This window comes from Gavia stellata, chromosome 9 (genome assembly GCF_030936135.1).
Source record: "Gavia stellata isolate bGavSte3 chromosome 9, bGavSte3.hap2, whole genome shotgun sequence".
Taxonomy (NCBI): Eukaryota; Metazoa; Chordata; class Aves; order Gaviiformes; family Gaviidae; genus Gavia; species Gavia stellata.
Genome location: NC_082602.1, coordinates 17,784,792 through 17,804,834, shown reverse-complemented (window position 1 = coordinate 17,804,834; position 20,043 = coordinate 17,784,792). Strand labels below are relative to the sequence as shown.

The window sequence follows — 20,043 nt, the reverse complement described above, 5'->3', positions numbered from 1 at the left end:
AAGGTACATCCCTGTAAGGGAGAAACCATCTTAGTGGCAACCTTGCCATCTCTGCAGGATTTCTTATTGAATTTCTTTTTTCCTAGCAGAGGACTGCTGAAATTGTCAGATACTATTTTTCATGTTCTCCTCAGCAGTGACTACAGCTTTTGTCTGTTGGGAGATCCACAGGGGAAAATACATGCCTGTCTCATGCAATAAGTTGGCTGGAAAAAAAAATGGATCAGTGTTTATGAACTTCTGTGCCTTTCCAAGCCATAGCCCTGAGGACAAGGAGAAGCAAGTAATCACACCTGCACTCCCTTCTGTTGGCCAGGGGAACAACACAAGCAAGTCTGGTCTGCACAAGCCAGAAGACACATTTTTTCATTCTCCTGAAATGCATTTTAAGATAGAAGTGCAAATGTTCACCCTGTTTTGTTTGCCTCATTACTTTCATCATGTCTTCCATTCTTTCAGCCTGTGGTGCTTGAGAAAGAGAAAGCAAGATTTCTTTGGAAATTTCCACAACTTGTGGTATCCAATAGTTGGAAGGAGAAGGAATGGGAATGAGGATTGCTCCAATTTAATACAGTTAAACTTAATATGCTGAAGCCCCCTTGTGATTTGAAGCATGTCACATTAGTAAATCTCTCTACCATTCCTCCTCTCTGCCTTTTCTTGATGTAGTATGTATTCTTTACTGGGTTCTGGTAAAAGCTACCCAGGCTGTGTTGCATATAATGTTGGCCAGAGATATCAGTGAGCAGTACCAGGCTTATGCCATCATAATATCTCCCTGCCCATTTATACCATTTCAAGTACCGCAACATCTAGGTCAGGGTGCTGAATCTCACCTGTAGTTGCCTCTTCATTCCTTGGATGGAATGTGTTTAGTTTCTGATTTTGCTCTTCTTTCATCAGATTTTCCCCCATCATAATACACTTCAAAATTTTGGCTGTATTTTTTTTATTGTTTTAGACTCCCACAATCTTCTAAATAGTTTTTCCTCACCAGGGAAACACTTTTCCCACAGGTGAAACTCTTCTTTCATGAAACAGTCCACAAAGTATTGTGATACCTTCACATATCTCTGCTTTCTCGTGTGGCAGAGATTCTCTGCAACGTATTAAAGCCCTTGACTCAGACTGCTATTGATGTAACCTGCCAGAATTCCCATTATCAGGCAGGTGTGTCCCTTTCTTGAATTTCTGCTGGTGCTGTGCACTAACAGATCACCCGGCAGTACAAATTTGATCCAGTCAGGCATCAGCGCAGGACAACTTTTCTGTGGGATTAGCCAGAACACGAGAGAGAACTTGCCATGATGTGCTATGGCATATTGCCTCATACCTGGCTCGTGCAGTGTCCTGCCTCCTCTCGCCTGCCTAGTGCACCTATGGGATGTTGACCTTGGTGTATTGTGGGGATGCATGTGGTAGATTGCTTGGAAGAACAACCTGTTACCAACCATAGCCACCACCTGGAAAAAAGTCTTGGGAGAAGCACCAAGCCAGTGTCAGAAGGTCATTTGCAGCCTGACAGTAACCAACCATTAGCATGGTGAAAAACATAAAAAGCCATTTTCACCTCTTTGTTTTCTTTCAATATTCAGCACTGAGGAACAAGCAGCAACCCTGTGGCAAATGGGCCTCACTTTGTTATACGAAATTTTGTCCACACTATAGAAATTCGTCTTCATTGTCTTTTTTATGCATGTTTCTATTCATTTGCTTCAAAGTTGTTGCCAGCTGCATCAGACACAGGAAGTTCAGGAGAAGATGTAGGAAGGGACAAAATACCTGGAGTAGGGTAGTTCTGTGCCTCCCCAGACTAAGTCTGAGGAGACAGTGTGGTGGGCATACCCTGCCAAGATGGACAGGCTGGGAGCTGTGGCTGTGATACCAGCCTGGGAGCATGGCATGCAACAGAAGTACACACTCAGGCAGAAATGGTGGGAGCAGAGAGCCTGATACCTGCTTCTTGGCAAAGAGCCCGCCACTTAGCAGAGCACCCAGAAACAAATCAAGACAAAACAGAACCATCCCAAATTAATGAAGGGATGCACTAAGCAAGGCTTTCTTACCTGGAGTAGTCATGTGTGTGTCCATCCACCCCGCTCCCCCCCCGCCAGCTTCTAGAGACTGGGCATCTTCTTGGAACATTTTATTCAGATGCTTGACATTGGGAGCATCATCCTGCTCCCCATATTTTCTTCTCTCCTCTCATGGTGTTCTTGTTCTTGTCTTCTTTCTTTCCTTGGAGGATGCAAATTTTTCTTGAACATGGGGAGTCCAAACACTGCCCTGGAGGATCCTTACTGAATTTGGGAAGTATATCCGCATCTTAGTTTAAGAAGTGATAATCCTCCTCATACCATGGAACAGAAACTCTGCTGACAAGAACCATTCATTACTGATAGTCGTCTTGTGAGCCCAGGTCAGAACCTGTACTCTGCATTGACCCAGGTCACTGAGGTGTCTACATGAGCAGCTGAGCTGAGATTTTGTAGTAAACTGCATCATTCCTCAAATTCTCATATTGGCCTATGCATGGAAATTTTCTCCTCCTGAAACCAAACAGTTGCTGTACCTCTGCCTGGTAAAACAGACATTATTCTTCATCAGCAGGATGAAGATAATCATCAAATTTGCATGCTGCACTGTGACTGACTGTTGTTTTGACCTTGGCTATGACTTTGGGCCGGATTTGGGTTGATAAGGAGGTCAAAACTGTTTGTAATGGTTAGGTGTTACACTGAATTTTGAGACAGTCTTAATTCAAGTCATTTGGTAGAAGGTTAACAAAACCCCAAGTCTGGTAAATTCATAAATGAGAGGGTACCAGGACTGAATCTCCCTTAAAAAACCCAGAAATTATATCCAGGTTCCCAAACCTCGGATAAACAACAGAAACAACAGAAAATGAACAACAGAAAAAAGAAAATAAGAACCCATGGACTAGACAGTGAAGTACCAAGTGTGGAGGATGGTGAGGTACCAGGTAGAGTCACACTGATGAAGATCCTCCTTCAGACATCTGTGGAGAACTTTGTATCAGTAGAGTCACTTTGCACCAGCTCAGCATTGACATACTGCTGCAGTGGTTTTGAGGGTATCGAGTATCCTATCACTGTTATCTCTGTGGAACCAAGGTCTAAACATTTTGACTTTGTAGAACTAAGGGCAAAGCATTTTACTCTACTTGATGCTCTAAATCCCCAGGCTCGCTGAGTATCACTCTCTGCCTGCCCCTGCACACTGTAGAAAGGGACTGAGCACAGTAATTACCTGATTGCCCGACTGTGTGTCATTAGCTCACACGGTAATTACAACAACTATTGTTAATTAATAGTATTCCTTGCTAGCTGAAAAACAGGTTCTACGCAATTCTTTTATTTTCACCAAGGAAGAGTCTGAATTTCAGAGATCCTGAATTGATTTAATAGGCTTTAATACATATATTCTTGTGTAACAGACTATTAAGGATAGTATCACCCCTCAGATGTCAAGCCTTGCCATATGTATGTGTGGAAGAATATAAATGAGCTCTTCCTATGAAATGAAAATGTAGACAGATAGCCTGATGGCAAAAATTTCTGAGAAAAAAGCACAGCAAGCCTATTAATGTTCTGAGAGTTTATTCAGCTAAAAATTATTTATTTATGTAAAAAGACACAAAGTGAATACTTTTCTCATTTATCTGACTATTACCTCAGGTATCTCCTCAAGAAGATCCCTGAAAGGAATTGTGTAAGTATTTTTAGAACAGTAGCTTTGCACAAGCAACACATTGTCAGGTGAAGTCTGGGAGAAACAGTTGAGGACTGTTCCTCAGATGAGTGTTCGTAGGTGCAGTTCAGTGTCTCTCAGTTCCAGCATTATCATTTCTTAGTATGTCCTTCTTTTTCCCTAGCTCTTCTTTTTGTCATTTGCTTTTTTTTCCACTGTACAAACACGGGAAGGGAGCTGCAGGTCCAGCCTGTAGCTGTTTTGCTGACACTTACTCAACTCATAGAGAGAACTTTATCATTTGGTATTTTACTGGTCTGTTCTCACAATGACGCAGTGAACTTGATCTCCAAAACAAAACAGAATTATAAAAAAAGCTCGAAGAGAGCCCCCCTCTCACCCCCCTGCTTTCAGTGTGGGTAGGATATGAAAACCTTACCTAATGTATGCAACTCTTTACGTAACTGGCATGTGAGTTATTTTCTGTTTTTATTCCAGAGTTGTTCAGACTCCTGCAACTCCCTAGACACCTGCCTCCTTCCCTCCAGCCTCTGTTGGAGAAACAGGGGCTTTTTTGGCTTGAGGAAAGAGGTAATTGTGGTTTGACTGGCATTTTTGAACAGGGCTTATTCTTCTAAGAGCCATATTCTTCTCACATTTTACTCCCTTTGTGTTCTTTCCTCAGTCTTCTTCCCTAACTAAAATGTTTTGTGGAGGTTTTTTTTTTTTAATAGAAAATGTTACTGGGAAGTTTAGTATTTCTTTCATCTCCAATCAGATGACCACAGCTAAGTTATTTCTGCCTCATGCAACTTACTTGCGGTATGTTCTGGGGGTTAAATCCCACAGTTTAGCGTAACTCGTGCTCTCCCATTGCCTTTGGCGGCACAGCAAGCAAACTTTTGTTTTATTACAGCCCCTTCAAAGCAAAACTGCCCCACAGCCCGCTGCTCCGGCCTGTCCCCGAGCGCAGCTGCTTGGCAGCCAGCCCCCGGCCGAGCACCACGGCCCTTCCTTTGGGACGCCCGTCTTCACAGCGAGCCCAACCCGGCTACCGGTCACTCCTTTTTCCACAGGCAGTTCTCTCAGCTCTTCCCTTCCTCGCTGACCCGGAGGGGCCGGGCTGGGGCTGGGGCTGGGGCTCGGCTCGACCCTTCCGGGAGGTGCCGCCCTGCCCGGGCCCATAGGCGAGCCCCAGGGCCCCTCAATCCGTCCGGCCCCGCGGCCCTCGGCTGTCCCGGCATGCGCTGCGCGCCCGGCGGCGGAAGCCGGAAGCGCCGCAGCGGAAGTAGGGCTCAGCTGGCGGGGGGGGTGTCGCAGGTGAAGCTGGGAAGCGCGGAGCCATCTTGGTGCCCGCGCCGGGCAGGGACCCGCCGCCGCCGCCACTGCCGCCGCCGTCGCGCCAGGACAGCGAACCGCCATCGGGCCGGGCACGGGGGGGCGTCCGCGCGCGGGGCCCCGCTGGCCATGGGCACCTAGAGCCGCGGGGTCCAGCCGCGACGGGAGCGGCGGCGGCGACCGGCTGCCCGCCGCCCCTGCCCGCCGGCGACCAGAGCCGGGCTCTCCCCGCCTGTCGCCGCCCGCGCCCCCATGAGGCCGGAGCCGCTGCCCGCCGCCCGCTGGCGCCGGTGACGAGCCGCCGGGAGGTCGCGCCGCCCCCACCGCGGGTGCCCCGGCCCCGCCAGGGCCGTTTTTAAGCCTCCGCGAGCGGGAGGGAAGTTGTCCCCCCCCTCCCCCTCCGCTGCCCCTTCCCGCCCTCGCCCTCCGGTTCCTGCACCGAGAGTGAGAAAAGCACAACCTCAGGGAGACCTGGCCCTGCGCACAGATACCTGCTTTCCCCCGGCGGGAGCCCCGGAGAAGGAAACCGGCCCCTTCCCTCGTCCTCCAGCGCCGGGGCCGTTGGAGTCAGAAGCCTTCAGACCCTCCGTGTGGCCGGCAGGCACCTGCCCCGCCGGAGGCAGCTCTCATAGACTAACCAAACCCCCTCCGCCTCGAGCACATTTTGTGGGCATAAGCATTTTTTTAACTTTTTGAAGAACTTGGGGGTTTTTTCTGGGATTTTTACGAGCTTCCCCTTAGTTGATTTCCTGCTTCTCCCACCTCAGATAGTGCTGGCTCTGTGCTTCCTGGCACTGTAGTACGGGGATCAAATCGGAATTGAGATTTTAAGTATTGCAGGAGCCCTCAAGTCCATCCATCTGTTAAAAGTGAGCAGTGCTGTTTCTGTCTTTCTTCTTTTCCCCCCACGTCGCCTGTCGGATGTGATGGAACTCATGTTTGCAGAGTGGGAGGACGGGGAGAGGTTTTCATTTGAAGACTCCGATCGCTTTGAAGAAGACTCTCTTTGTTCCTTCATCTCGGAGGCAGAGAGCCTTTGCCAGAACTGGAGAGGATGGAGGAAGCAATCGGCCGGACCCAATTCTCCCACTGTCAAAATGAAAGGTGAGGTCACCTGGTTTCATTGGGATGCTCTTTGGACTCACGGAAGGTGTGGGGCAAGGGGGGCTGGTGGGTGAGGAGACCTGTAGAAGGAATGTCATAGGTGCAAAGAGAAGTCATGTGTAGGATCATTGTCAGGATAGTGTTTGACCGAAGACTGAAACTGAAAATTTACTGGGGATCTTAAGACAAAACTGTCTTTTGGGTGAGTTTTCACCTGCATGCACTCTGTAGTGTTGTAGTGCTGCTTTTCTGAGTAGATTTTCTGGGCTTACTCTTGGAAATCTGAAAACAGTTTTCTATAAACAAACTACGGACTTGGTTGAGAATAACTATATGTAGGTTCCCACTTGCTTTGATTGGAATACACTAAGGTTTCATGGAGGTTTTTGTAACTGCTATAAAACTACTCATGTAGCAGCATGTAAGCTGTCATTGTATAAAGCGGTCTATTTTGCTTGTCTGTTTCTTTATGTTTCTCTTTTTTCCTAGTAAATTAGCAAACTAACTTCCCTAGTAGTAGAGCAAGGGGGCCCTAAGACTGTCATAAACAAGTCAGCAAGCTACAGTGTGTCTGTTTCGAGAGTTGTTATGTTTCCTTTCTTTTGGTAGCAATTTATTTTTAATAGCAGACTGGAAAATAGATAACATTAGCAATTAAAAAATATTTAAAACTATCCTATATCTGCTAACTCTTTGCTTGATTTTTTTTTTTTAAATGAAACATAATTTCTCTTTTATCCTGGTGCATCTTGACCCTAGAATTCAGGTGGCTTTTACACCAAGCAGAGCCAGACATACAGTTAACAGAAATTACACAAGCCCTTTCTACTCTTTCTTTTATCTCCATTCTTTTCTTTCAATCTAATGTCAGTACTTTTCCTGTTATTCCTGACCTTCATGACCATCAGTTGCCTCATTAATATCTCCCTATCTGGAACTGCAAAACTTCATTCTCTTCTGAGTGATGGCCTTACATGAACAGAGAATGCAATTTATATTGAACTGTGCTGAAATCTGACTGTGTTTTTGCTATGGACAAATGCTCACTTGTCACTGGATTAGGACCAGAAAGTACACTTTGCATTAACCCTAGGCTTTCCAGAGCAACTTAAGTTTTAAATTTTTGATACATTTGGGAACTGTCTCTAGTCCCAGATATGTAACTGCCTGTGTCTCTTGAATAGTCAGGATTAGAGCTGAGGGTAGGATGGAAACTTTTAAAAAAAAAAACAACCCAAAACAAGAGAGAGAGAGAAATGCTGAATACATATCCAGGTTGGATAGCTCTCTTGGATCCTGCAGCCAGGACACATTGGTTTTAGTATGGAACATTCTACTGGTGTAAAGAAGGGGAACAGTGTTGGCATTGTGGTTTTTAAAGCTATGAATCCTAAGATGTAGAAATAAGTGTTGGGCACAGGGCAAAGCACATAAACTTTGCATTTTGCTTTAAGTCTTGTTGCATATGTTAACTTGCTGGAAAGGAGCTGAAGTTTTGAAAACATACTGCTGTGGGAAGTAAAACATCTCTAGTTTGGCAGAGGTGTATGAAGCTGCTTTGTACAGATCTACAGGTCAGACTACTGTTTGAAAAGGTGATAATTTTTGTTCAACTTTGAGATGCTTTTAGTCGAGTGGTCTCCACTGGTTCAGTGTATGATTGTGTATTTTTCTGGGTCTTTGCCTCGTTCCTTTAGCTCTCTTGACTGAATTAAAAGCAAGCAGCAATTGGTCTCTCTGTTATCATCCACTTGTTGCATTAAAATGAAAAATGACTTCAGTAGATTGTGCATATTTGTAATCCTCAGTCTCTTTCCTGACATGAGAAACACAATAGCTAATGTTATTGTTGTGATAATTGTAATTATTTACACCATATTGAGATGTTGCTGTTCCAGGTTCTGCAGGCCTGCATTGGCAAGGGTTGTATTGTTTATACTTGCTTTGTATTTTTTAAGTTTTCTCTGTAGAGAGACTTAATGCCTCTGTACAAAGGTTTTACTTTTAACATGAGACATTCTGAAAGGATACTGTTGACTGCTTTAAAGGCATTTGCTGGCAATTCCCAGGCTCCAGTAAGAGTTATTTCGAGAAGTATGTGAACATGGATTTGCTGCCTAAATAATTATTTATCTACTCTGTGAAGTCACATATGATATTACCAACATGGAACACTTGGCAGGTACTTTACTGTACAAAGTGTGTTGCCAGTGAGCCTGGTCTGATGAGGACCTGTCATCATCGGGGATCTCCTTGGATTTCAGAACTCCTGTACCAATTATTTATTTTTAACACCTCTTTTTGACAGTGTCTTTGTAGTCAGAAAAAACAGTTTGTATTGAGAACTTGCCGGATCCTGAAGTTGTCAGTTGTAGTGAGTCTTGTCAAATGTGCTCATTCTGAATTGAGCTGTGTGGTTTTATTTCCACAGTTTACCATGTTGCAGTGGCCTGTGATGTAGTTGCCTATGCAAACAAGAAATGAGGTTAGACACTGAGTTCTTCGGTGTTAAATGCTAAGGGAAAGCAAGAGGAATTATATTCTGTTAGCCTTTTCCTCCAGTTTGGATCTCAGCTGATTGGTTTGGAATCAGCCAGACAAGTTATGTAATAGAAAGGATTTCTAGTTTTTGCAACTGTTTTGAGTTTGTCCTTGTGAGCATACAATTCTTCATTAATTAGTTCGAAGAGAATCCCCCTGAGACTGATGGAACTGCTGTTGGCTGGGGAATCCTCTTCTTAAACAAACAAACAAACAAACCAAAGTACCCGCACACACCCCAGCTATGGCTTTCTTACTTTTTGCAACTTTTTTTTTGTTCTTGGGTATTTTTAACATTATGATTATGCTTACTGCAAATTGAACAATAAGGCTCGGGGTAGCTCGTTGCAAATATACACAGTATTCACTCCAGAGGGTCACCAAACAGTTGTTATACACTTGTTTGTCAGTCACCCCATCAGCTTGCTAGAAAGGTGATGAAAGGTGGAGAAAAATGTCAGAGTTTCTCTAATATGATCCTTAGAATGGAATTCTTTATAAAATCGTGTATCTTGAGTAGTTACATCAGAAAAATAGGACTGTAACTGGTTGGTTTTCCCTCATTTAATTTTCACTGTGGTAAAGTCCTCTTATCGTCCTCTTATATTATTTTCTAGAAAGGAGTTTTCTCTTCAAACGTATGATTGCTAATGTGAAGGAGGAATGCATTGCATCCACTTTATGGATGCCCTTAGATTTTGAAACTGCTCTCAATCACCACTGATTTACCTGTACTGAAATTCTGGAGGAAACTTCAGCAAAGCACGTCAATTTTGGGAAGAGTCCTTTCATAATTTTGAACGTTTATTTCAGAATTACTTGTTCTCATGTTAGACTGCCTTGATTGCTTGTTTTTATGCCTTGTTTTTTCATTTTGAATGGGGTAATGCTTGTAACTGATATTTGGCCAATGCCTGTATACATCATGGATTAGAAGCTTTCCGCTGTACTGGGCAGACAGGGGGTTCGGTTCTGAAGTTAAGGTGAATGGATATTTTGAAGAATTATGTCCTTGCAGTGTATTCAGAACCAACTGGTTCCCCAAGTTGGTTTGTGGCTCCAGCTTGCTTTCTTCCATAGCAAATTACATTCTACCAATTTGTTACCTTTCTACCAACAAATGCACCCACTTGCCTTTTCTCCACTTTTCTAGACAGTCTTTTCTTTCCCAGAAACTATTATGAGAGCCATGGCGATCCTCTCATTTCCCTTCTCACTTTTTAAAACAGTTGTATTTTTCATTGATAATTGAAATAAGTCTGGTGTTTCTGCGAATGTTTTGTTATCTTCACATAAGGATTTTTGTGACAGAGGCCTTAAGAGTAAATGTTCAAGTACACTCATTATCTCTCCAAACCCACTGTGGCTTTGTTTCTTCTTGAAAGCTTCCAAGCTCTTTCCCGCCCTTAGTCCTTTCAGTTTCACAGTTTCTAAAGCATAAATGTTTACCAAACACTTAAGAAGTTGCCATAAATACTGTAGGATTGCTAAATAGTGCGTTCACAATATTTTTGCTCAGTTTGTATTTATTCATTCACACTGGCTTCTGCTGGAAGCATGCTGATGAGTGGTGTTGAAACTATTTTCAACAGGCAGCTAGTGAGAAAGCTTGATTTTTATTTTTTTTCCTTTCCTTTACTGTAAGCTTGAACCATTGTATACTATATTGCAAAACCGCCTCAGACTTAACTAAGAATTGATGCAGGTGGCAATCTCCTAGAACATGTTCTCATTATCCAGCCCCCAAACTGTTAGGAGTGCCCACAACGTTAAATTCTGGGCACAGTGCCTCAAAAATATAAGCCGTAGATAGGGAATCATTGGCAGAGAATAGACAGAGCCTGAGGTGAGGATATGATCAGTTTAGAGAGACAACCTGATCAAAGACTGTGCAGTGTCTATGCTGGTAAAATGACAGTGACTGATTTTCATTAATTTATACGGACAAAGAATAAATGGCTTAGAGAGCAACACTTCTTCCTCAGGATTGCCAGTAACTGTCTAACAAATTAAAGTTAACCCTTACTCAAGCAGTAATTGCAAAAAACAGCAGGAGAAACACATAGTCTCTTTCGATTCATTCTGTGCTCTTCAGACTCTTGTTCTTTTTGGAGAAGAATGTTGGTGTCATCCAAAGTGTGTCACTCTTTTTGAGCCTGGTGAAGGTGGACATGAAGACTCTGTGGTTTGCTGCTGTTTGTTACTGACTATTACTGTGTATTATAAAGTAACAGTTGATTTTTTTTTTTTTTCCTACTTTATTTGTGCCTCTGGTATTAAGAGGGAGATTATGTAATCAACTTTCACTTCTGGGAGGTACAGGTGTAATACGACTTGTTTGTTGCATTTTTTTAATTTAGTACACACTTGACGAATCTGTTTTAGCTCAGATATATCTGTTATAATATATCCAAGTTCACTAATAACATTAAAAACCCAAACCAGTAACTGTTGAGCAAAAGTATTGTATAGCTCCCTAATGAGTTTCTTTATAGAAGCAACAGAATTTTAAAAATATAAATGTTGGTGAGAAGATATCACAAATGCTTATGAAATAAGCAGAGATCAGCTGTCCGAAGAGTAAAGGTAACATGAAAGTGAAGGCTTAGTTGCTAGTAGAAAATAGGTTTCTCTATATTTTCTCACCCTAGTAAATGAATTTCACCTACTTTTGTACTCTATTCCATAGTGGCTGGTGGTGTTGATTTGCTACATAGCAGAAGCAAAAGTTCAAGTTGAGGAAGGGACTTACTGGGTTGTAGTACAAGGTGCAGAGGGGACATTGATTCATTAGAGCTGAAGACACCACAGAGAAGCTTTAGAGACAGTCATTTATCAAGACCGATTGGCATAATTAAATGCACTGCTTCAGAGGTGGGGTGTAGGTTTCAGAAGCTGTCTAGAAGTTTCTACTAGACAAAAAGGAGGTTTCACAATGCAGTGATAGCTCTGTCTCTTGGAAGGATGACAAGTTGAATGACTCTCACACATTTGTCTCTTCATTTGCATTTTCCTGTGCCTTTCTGAGATAATTGAATGTGTGTACCCCTCTCTTCAGAAGTGGGTTCCGGAGAAACCACATAAGGAAGCTATCAGAAAAAGATGCTATTTTACTACTGAGACTTTAAACGACTAATCCAGTTTTAACTCTATTGAGGTCTTTTGGCCTCTTCCTTTAGATAAGCTTCTCTTCCCCTCACAAGAAGTCTTGCACATTCTTTCCCTATTTTAATGTCTCATCTTTCTACTGGGAAATGTCTTGTCTACTGGGAAATATCTCATTTTCTCCTGTCTCATCTTTCTATTAATCTTTCTTCCTGGGCTTCCATGGATTTTTCTTTTTGTGTTTGTTTTCTCCTTCCTTTCACCTTGAGGAGATCCCTGTGTTGCTGAATGACCAGAGATCACAGATGCTCTATGTGCATTTCAGGGTGACTGAAGCTACAGGGGTTACTCCTCTCAGTGGCATGTTTACCTCTGGGGAAGCAAGGATAAGGATTCAGGTTTGATCTGAGACTCTGGATTGTGCTCTCTGTTTGTCTCCTATCCCTTTCTTTATCTCCCTCTTTTTTTTTTTTCTTCCTCTTCTTTGACCTGTTCTTCATTGCTAAAAAGTGGGGTTTATTTTTATCTATTTGTTTTTACCTGTAGGTAACTAGTTCTGTCCTGAGGTAAAAACAAAGTGAAGACAAAACATCTCGGCATGTCTCTCAAGCTACACTTCAGGTTTGAAGTGTGTGGTTATCTGGGCAAATGTAATTCTACAATGACAGGCAAATGTCTTTTGTTTGTTGAGTATTTTACTCAGGATAACACTTGTTAAAACAGCCTTTTCTTTTCATGCTTAGAAGTTTTTTCTCCTGCCTGAAAGTATTGCTTATATCACTTTTTTGAATGCTAGCACCAAAAGTTGTTCTCTTTGTTAAATTAATGTGTTTGAATATCTATGTGATCTGGTGCTGTAAGCAGGAGACTAATTTTGTTTGTCTTACAGCCACCGCAGAGAACTTCATGCTTTGAGCTGTGTCCCCTCTGCCTACCTGGGGTCACCCATCTGCAAAGCAGTGGGGAATGAAACTGAAAAAAAAAAATCCTGCAGCTTCTGGAGTGTTGCTGATAGAGGACAGGCACAAAAGAGACCAGATTTTTTTTTTTTCTGATTATAAAGCATGTAAGAGAAGATGTAATTCCTGCCCTGATGAAAACCCTGGAATATGTAAAATTAGAGCTTAGTTACTCTCAAGATACATATTCATTTCTAGGCAGATTACTCAATTTCAGAAGCTGCATTTTCTGCATCTGCTTTTTGCTAATGTCCTACAACATGGGTGAGTCATTGTGACTCTTCACTTGACCATTAGAGATTTTTTTGTGAGTTGCTGAGTTCAGAAAGTGATGGGACATTTCAGAAACCCAGGCAGGCTTGTTTAATAGGCAGAGGTCTCCTCGTAGCTTCATGAATTGCATTGGGCTGTTGTCAGTTCCATGCTCGTCTGGCTCTGGTTTGGTGTTGCTTCTAGTCCTAATGTAGTGGCATGATCTGTATGTTTGAAGAGCCATCAGTTAAATGTGATTTAATATGCAAGTTTACAACTTTGGAGTTCTGGTTCAGTTTGAGGAACAACAGCAAAGCCATAGCATAACCTGTATACAGAAAAATAGCACCTTTTGTACAGTCTATATTTCTCGTGGCTTTAGTGAGAAAAGAAAGAGTGAGAAAAGAAGTCAACTGATCAGACCTAGGAATGGCTGTTTTCAAATATAATATACCCAAAGTAAAAATTATTCTGTGAATGAGTTGTGAAAGTAAAACTCACATGTTGGCTTGTGGCCAGGCCCTTTTTCCTCTCTCTCTGAAGTAGTACATACTCCAATAAATGTCTGTTTTACAGAGTTTGTGTAATAACTATGGTGAAGTTCATTTTTAAGCAAATGTAAATTCAGTGCTTTCAGTTACTATGAAAGTTGGTAGAGGATTAGAGATGGCTTAAGTACTCAAATGGATTATTTTGTAAAGTAAGTTGCTTTTTGTATAGCCTAGTTTACGAACCTTTGCTTGGTTATGATGTCTAGGTTTTTAAAATAGTTAAGTTACCCTACTAGCTACTGCGCATAAAAAATGTGACCTTACATGTTTTTAAACTCACATAGAATTGAAGGGAAATGTGTATGTATTAAAGTTAGTCTAGTGATTAGGAGAGCTTTCTTGTCCATATTAAGTTCTTGATAGTCCGTGGTTGCTGAGTAATATAATTTTTACTAGTATGCTGAGGAAAGGATAACAGTGAGTTAAAGGTTAAGAATAAGGAATATGAAACCAGAAATAAGGAATTAAAAAAAAAAAAAAGTGAATGGCAAGGATCATAGGGTAGTCTTTTAAATAAACAAGCAAAACACCCCTCTTCCTCCCCCAGTATACCTTTGAGGGAACAGAAATGGACATCAGTGATTTGAACAACATCTCTTACGCCAGTTATAAAACTGGGAGCAGAGACCATCTCCTCTTAATTGTCCAGTGTCCTAGTTATTATACAGTACTTTGTTCCAGAGGAAGAAAGGAATGTACAGCTTCAAAAGATGTTTTGCATACTTTAATGAACTTTTGGAGTAAACACTTGGCTATTTAGAATATCTGTAATTAATTTTTTTGGTTTGTTTTTATGTCTTTGAGTAACACTTCCAAAGAGTCAAAAACAATTTATTCTTTAGTTCTTAAAGTGCAAGAATGTCTTTAAAATTTCATTGCTTTTTTTAGACTAACAGATTTTTCTGTCACCTATCTAATTTTAAGACTGTAAAGCAGTTACAAGAGTAATTTAAAATAGTGTCACGGCTAGAAGTTAATTTTTCAACTTTATTTCAGTGCACTTTATCTGTGTTAATCCTTTCCGCCCTTCTGTTTTGTAACACCCTTCCAAACCCTCCAAAAGTAAAATTCAAAGCACATATGTATCAACTAGCTAAAATATTAGGCCTTGAAATTTTTTTAAAGGTTAGAGAGCAGTGGTGCATAATATGCAAAATATTTAAAATACTGGTTCTAATTTCAAAATACCATATCACACATTTCTTAAGTTATCTCCTCTGAAGCAGTATAGTGTCGAGCAGATTTTCATAATTTTTCCCATAATTTGTGTGGGTTTTGATGCATCCTTTCTTCTTTGTTTCTTCACCTGTAGAATGGCAGCAACATTGTGGCAAGGCTGTGGATATTGTGACATTTACTAGTTATGTAGCATTTTTAACAGAAAATACTGAAAGCGATGTCTTTGGGCACGCTTGTTGATGGTGCTTTAAATGTTATGGGCAAGGCTTGTGAAAACTCTGCTGTTTTGGTTATGCTTAATTCATCTATATTTGCTTCCATACAGCTGGAAACATATTACCTTTGAAAAGAATGAAACAAAGGAACTCTGTCAGGCTGTGATATACCTATTGCTTAAAATCTTCTGGGATTGCATATTTTGAGAAAATTGATGCTGTGAAAAGTGTCTCGTTTTAATAAAATATTGTTATGAATCAGTGTTTCTAGATCGCTGCAACAAAAACCTAAGAAAGGAGAAAATGTCAGTGTTTAACAGTATCAATTAGGAGAAGGTTGAACTTGTTGAAGATGTATACAACTGGAAAATCTGTGTGCTGATTTTTCTGTGTTTACCTAAATCTGTATTCGTGTGTAACCAATCTGTATTGGTGTGTAGCACTGAGAAAGTTTGGAAGTTAAGACATTCTCTTTCCAGAGAAGAGGGAAACCTGAAAAGATTGCAGGAGTAGAGTCTTTAAACAAATTCTTAACATCCTCATTTGGCTGCTGCAAGTAGGAGGACCTGAGTGTCATTTCTTGATGTCTCAGTGACTTTTATGCCTTTCTTTTGTCTGCTAGGCTTAGGTTGTGGCTGTGAGACTTATAGTAGAGCTTTCAAGGGGCTTTTTCATATGGGATAAGGATTGGCATATATAGGAAAGGGAAAGGATAAATGGATAAGATGGAGGAAGGAAGAAAAAAAATCTGTCCTGAGAAGAAATCCCATCCCTTTGTGGGAGAGAAGCTGGATGCTGCAATGCGGGAGAAGGGGGAATAGTCTCGAGAGAATGAAAAAGAGGGAGGTCAGAGATCAAAAACAATATAGAAAAACAAGCCCACATTTTAGAAAAATATAAATAGATAGGATGATAGAAGAAACGTTAGGCAGGATTTGTCTGCAAACAATGAGAATCTTTACAGTAAGGCATCCAGCTGTACTTTTTCCTCCCAAGTTAAGGCAGTTACAAGGCAACTCATTGAAACAGTGGGCAAGTGAACACCTGGGCCACCAATTCTGGCTTCCTCTTCTGTTTAGAGAGGTGAAGGATTTAAGCAGATGATCATCATTCTTTGGCATCCAGAAATACTGGTAAACTTGAGTAATTCATTGGTGGAGATCTGAAAATGAAAACACCAATGTTTTAAAATCTAATACGGTTCTTTGTTATCTTTCTTTCTAGATAAACTAGTGGAAAAAGTTAATTGCAGCTTTTCTGTTCATTAAGCTTGAGATCTCTAAAGATGCTGCTTTGAGCATGTCTCCCCAGCCAGAACTAAAGAATTGAAAAATGAGGCGGCCTTAAAATGAATGTAGTCAAGTTACAATCTGGACTCTTTTTTAGATATATTCATTAAAACAATGCCTGTGTGCAGCCAAGCCATTCTTATTGGTATCTTGTCAATGTATGTGACAGAACAAGATTCTTCTTGAAGTACAGAAAAATTTGCTGAACCTGTGAATATTGAGTATTGTGCGACCTTACGGACTCTGTCCATGTCTTGTTTCTGGTCTTTGTAGGAATTCAGGTTTACTGATCTCAATATATGCTCACATTTGCCTGACTTAGTTTATCACAAATTGTGATTCTCAAGACTTACCCTTTCATCTTTTTCTTTTCTTTTTAATATCCTTGTACTGGAGTTCTTACCTGGTAAATTTGCATCTGTCTCATCCTGTGGAGAAGGTACCAACAAGAGTCCTTGTTAATCCGTGTTAAGAGGCTAATTGGATAGCTTGATGATGGCTTGCATGCCTAAGTTCCATGCTTTTAGGAAACACTGATAGCTGACGTAAAAATTACTGGTAAGTATTTGACATTTAAGCTTCATCGTTGTCCTGCTGGTGGGTTAGTAAACAGAAAAAGGTGTAAGGTGTACAAATGAAACGACAACTTTTTCTGACAATCTAATACCATCGTAAAGTCTATAGGGCATCATTTAGTAATTCTCTTGAGCTGTTACCAGTTCCTGCTGCATATTGCATGTAATTCCATTTGCTACCTCATATTTAGGTCAGTAAATGCTGAGATGGGAGAAAAAGGGAAAAGCAGCTGTAGATTTGTTTACCAGAGCTGGCTAGATGGGCCAGGTGAAAATGTTTGTAACTTACACCTGCATGTAATTTTCATGTGTGGCTTGAAGAGAAGGTGATCTGACACAGAGAAGTTAGTTGTATTTGACCCAGAATGCCTTTGAAAGTTTTCATTGACCAATAGATTGCATTTAAAGCAGTAGTGCATGGGGTCAGCTAAGCTGCTTATCCTTCTCAAGGACAGGGAGTTACTTTTCCCTGGCTAGTTAGGAGCAGCGAGTGTTTCAAGACTTCTGAGGACATTTGCAGAAGATGGTTGACTTTGCTTCAGTCTTGTGATGTTGGAGAGATTTTGGGAGATATTATGCATTTGCCTAAGCAAATTCATGCAGTGGACTGTATTTAATCTGTGCTTCACAGTTTTCCAGTGCTGCTTTTGTTACTATTTTTGTGCACTGAAAATGATAGACGTGCTTGTTCTACCTCTGTAAATCACAGAATCACGGAATCATTAAGGTTGGAAAAGACCTGTAAGATCATCAAGTCCAACCATCAACCAACACCACCATGCCCACTAAACCACGTCCTGCAATGCCATGTCCACATATTCCTTGAACAACTCCAGTGATGGTGACTCCACCACCTCCCTGGGCAGCCTGTTCCAATGCTTCACCACTCTCTCAGTAAAGAAATTTTTCCTAATATCCAGCCTGAACCTCCCCTGGCACAACTTGAGGCCATTTTCTCTTGTCCTGTCGCTTGTCACTTGGGAGAAGAGACCAACACCCACCTCTCTGCAACCCCCTTTCAGGTAATTGTAGAGAGCGGTGAGGTCTCCCCTGAGCCTCCTCTTCTCCAGGCTAAACAACCCCAGTTCCCTCAGCCGCTCCTCATCAGACTTGTGCTCCAGACCCCTCACCAGCTTCATTGCCCCTCTCTGGACACGCTCCAGCACCTCAATGTCCTTCTTGTAGTGAGGGGTCCAAAACTGAACACAGTATTTGAGGTGCGGCCTCACCATCGCCGAGTACAGGGGCACGATCCCGTCCCTAGTCCTGCTGGCCACACTGTTTCTGATACAGGCCAGGATGCCATTGGCCTTCTTGGCCATCTGCTGGCTCATATTCAGCCGTCTGTCATCCAGAACCCACAGGTCCTTTTCTGCGGGGGAGCTTTCCAGCCACTCTTCCCCAAGCCTGTAGCGTTGCATAGGACTGTTGTGACCCAAGTGCAGGACCCGGCACTTGGCCTTGTTGAACCTCATACAGTTGGCCTCAGCCCATCGATCCATCCTGTCCAGATCCCTCTGCAGAGCCTTCCTACCCTCAAGCAGATCAACACTCCCTCCCAACTTGGTGTCATCTGCAAACTTGCTGAGGGAGCACTCGATCTCCTCATCCAGATCATCAATAAATATATTAAACAAGACTGGCCCCAAGACTGAGCCCTGGGGGACTCCACTTGTGACCGGCCGCCAACCGGATTTAACTCCATTCACTGCAACTCTCTGGGCTTGGCCGTCCAGCCAGTTTTTTACCCAGTGAAGGGTACACCTATCTAAGCCATGAGCTGCCAGTTTCTCTAGGAGAGTGCTGTGGGAGACAGTGTCGAAGGCTTTACTAAAGTCCAGGTAGACAACATCCACAGCCTTTCCCTCATCCGCCAGGCGGGTCACCTGGTCATAGAAAGTGATCAGGTTGGTCAAGCAGGACCTGCCTTTCAAGAACCTGTGCTGGCTGGGCCTGATCCCTTGGTTGTCCTGCACATGCCCTGTGAGTGCCCTCAAGATGAGCCTCTCCATAATCTTCCCCAGCACCGAGGTCAGGCTGACAGGCCTGTAGTTCCCTGGATCCTCCTTCTGGCCCTTCTTGTAAATGGGCGTCATGTTGGCAAGCCTCCAGTCATCTGGGACCTCCCTGTTAACCAGGATTGTTGATAAATAATGCAGAGCGGCTTGGCAAGCTCCTCTGCCAGCTCCCTCAGCACCCTTGGGTGGATGCCATCAGGCCCCATAGACTTGTGAGTGTCCAGGTGGCATAGCAGGTCGTTAACTGCTTCCTCCTGGATCATGGGGAGTTTATTTTGCTCCCTGTATTCTAGCTCAGGGAGCTGAATATCCTGAGGATGCCTGGTCTGGCTATTAAAGACTGAGGCAAAGAAGGCATTAAGTACCTCAGCCTTTTCCTCATCCTTGGTGACGGTGTTCCCTCCCGCATCCAGTAGAGGATGGAGATTCTCCTTGGCTCTCTTTTTGTTGTTAATGTATTTGTAAAAACAGTTTTTGTTATCCCGTACGACTGTGGCCAGATTGAGCTCTAGCTGGGCTTTTGCCTTCTAATTCCCTCTCTGCAGGACCTAACGAGATCCTTGTACTCTTCTTCAGTTGCCTGCCCCTTCTTCCAAAGGTGATAAACTCTGCCTGCTTGTTTCATATATTCCTTGGTACCCAGTTTTGTTTCCCCCCTTTTGTTCTCTCTATAGGTGATGAGGGTGAAATGGAAGAGAATTTATTCTTTTTAGGGAGGAACTTCCTCCAACCGTAGGATACTAAGAAATGATCAGACAGATGCCTGCCTTTGAGCGAGAAGAAATGTAATTGCTGCGGAGTGGAGAGCTTGAGGAAGGCTGAGGACTGTCGGCCTTGGAAGCTTGTGTCCTGCGGCAGCGGTTCAGGCAGGTTGGGGGCTGCTGTGTTGCATCTTTGAACTGTGGTGGGAGAACCTAGAATTGAGGGACATTGCTGAGTGGGCTCTGTAACCTCCCATAAAGCCATAGACCTGGGGTTAGATTTGGGGAGATTTTTACAAAATCAAAGGAGATAAAAATATGAGTCAGGTAAGATTTTTTTCAAAAGCACTTCGGTATCTAACTTCTTTTGACTCATGTCTATGAAACAGATTTAAACCTCTAATGGTTTCTTGTTGGTGATATTAAGAGAAGGTATCTTCTTTTAGTTCCTGACAGATATTTAATTAATATTTTTTTTCATCCTAGAAGTGAGAATGCCTCATCC

The 20,043-nt window shown here is 42.4% G+C and overlaps 1 protein-coding gene across 3 annotated transcripts in view; it reads left to right on the top strand.

Moving 5' to 3' along the window:
- The first annotated feature begins 5,944 nt into the window (after positions 1–5,944).
- ZSWIM8 (zinc finger SWIM-type containing 8) overlaps positions 5,945–20,043 on the top strand; it is a 65,183-nt gene continuing 51,084 nt past the window's right edge. For all 3 annotated transcript variants that reach the window (XM_059820970.1, XM_059820969.1, XM_059820968.1), the window contains exon 1: positions 5,945–6,153. In XM_059820970.1, coding sequence (XP_059676953.1) covers positions 5,976–6,153 — 178 coding nt within the window. In that variant the 5' untranslated portion in view covers positions 5,945–5,975. The remainder of the gene's footprint in view (positions 6,154–20,043) is intronic.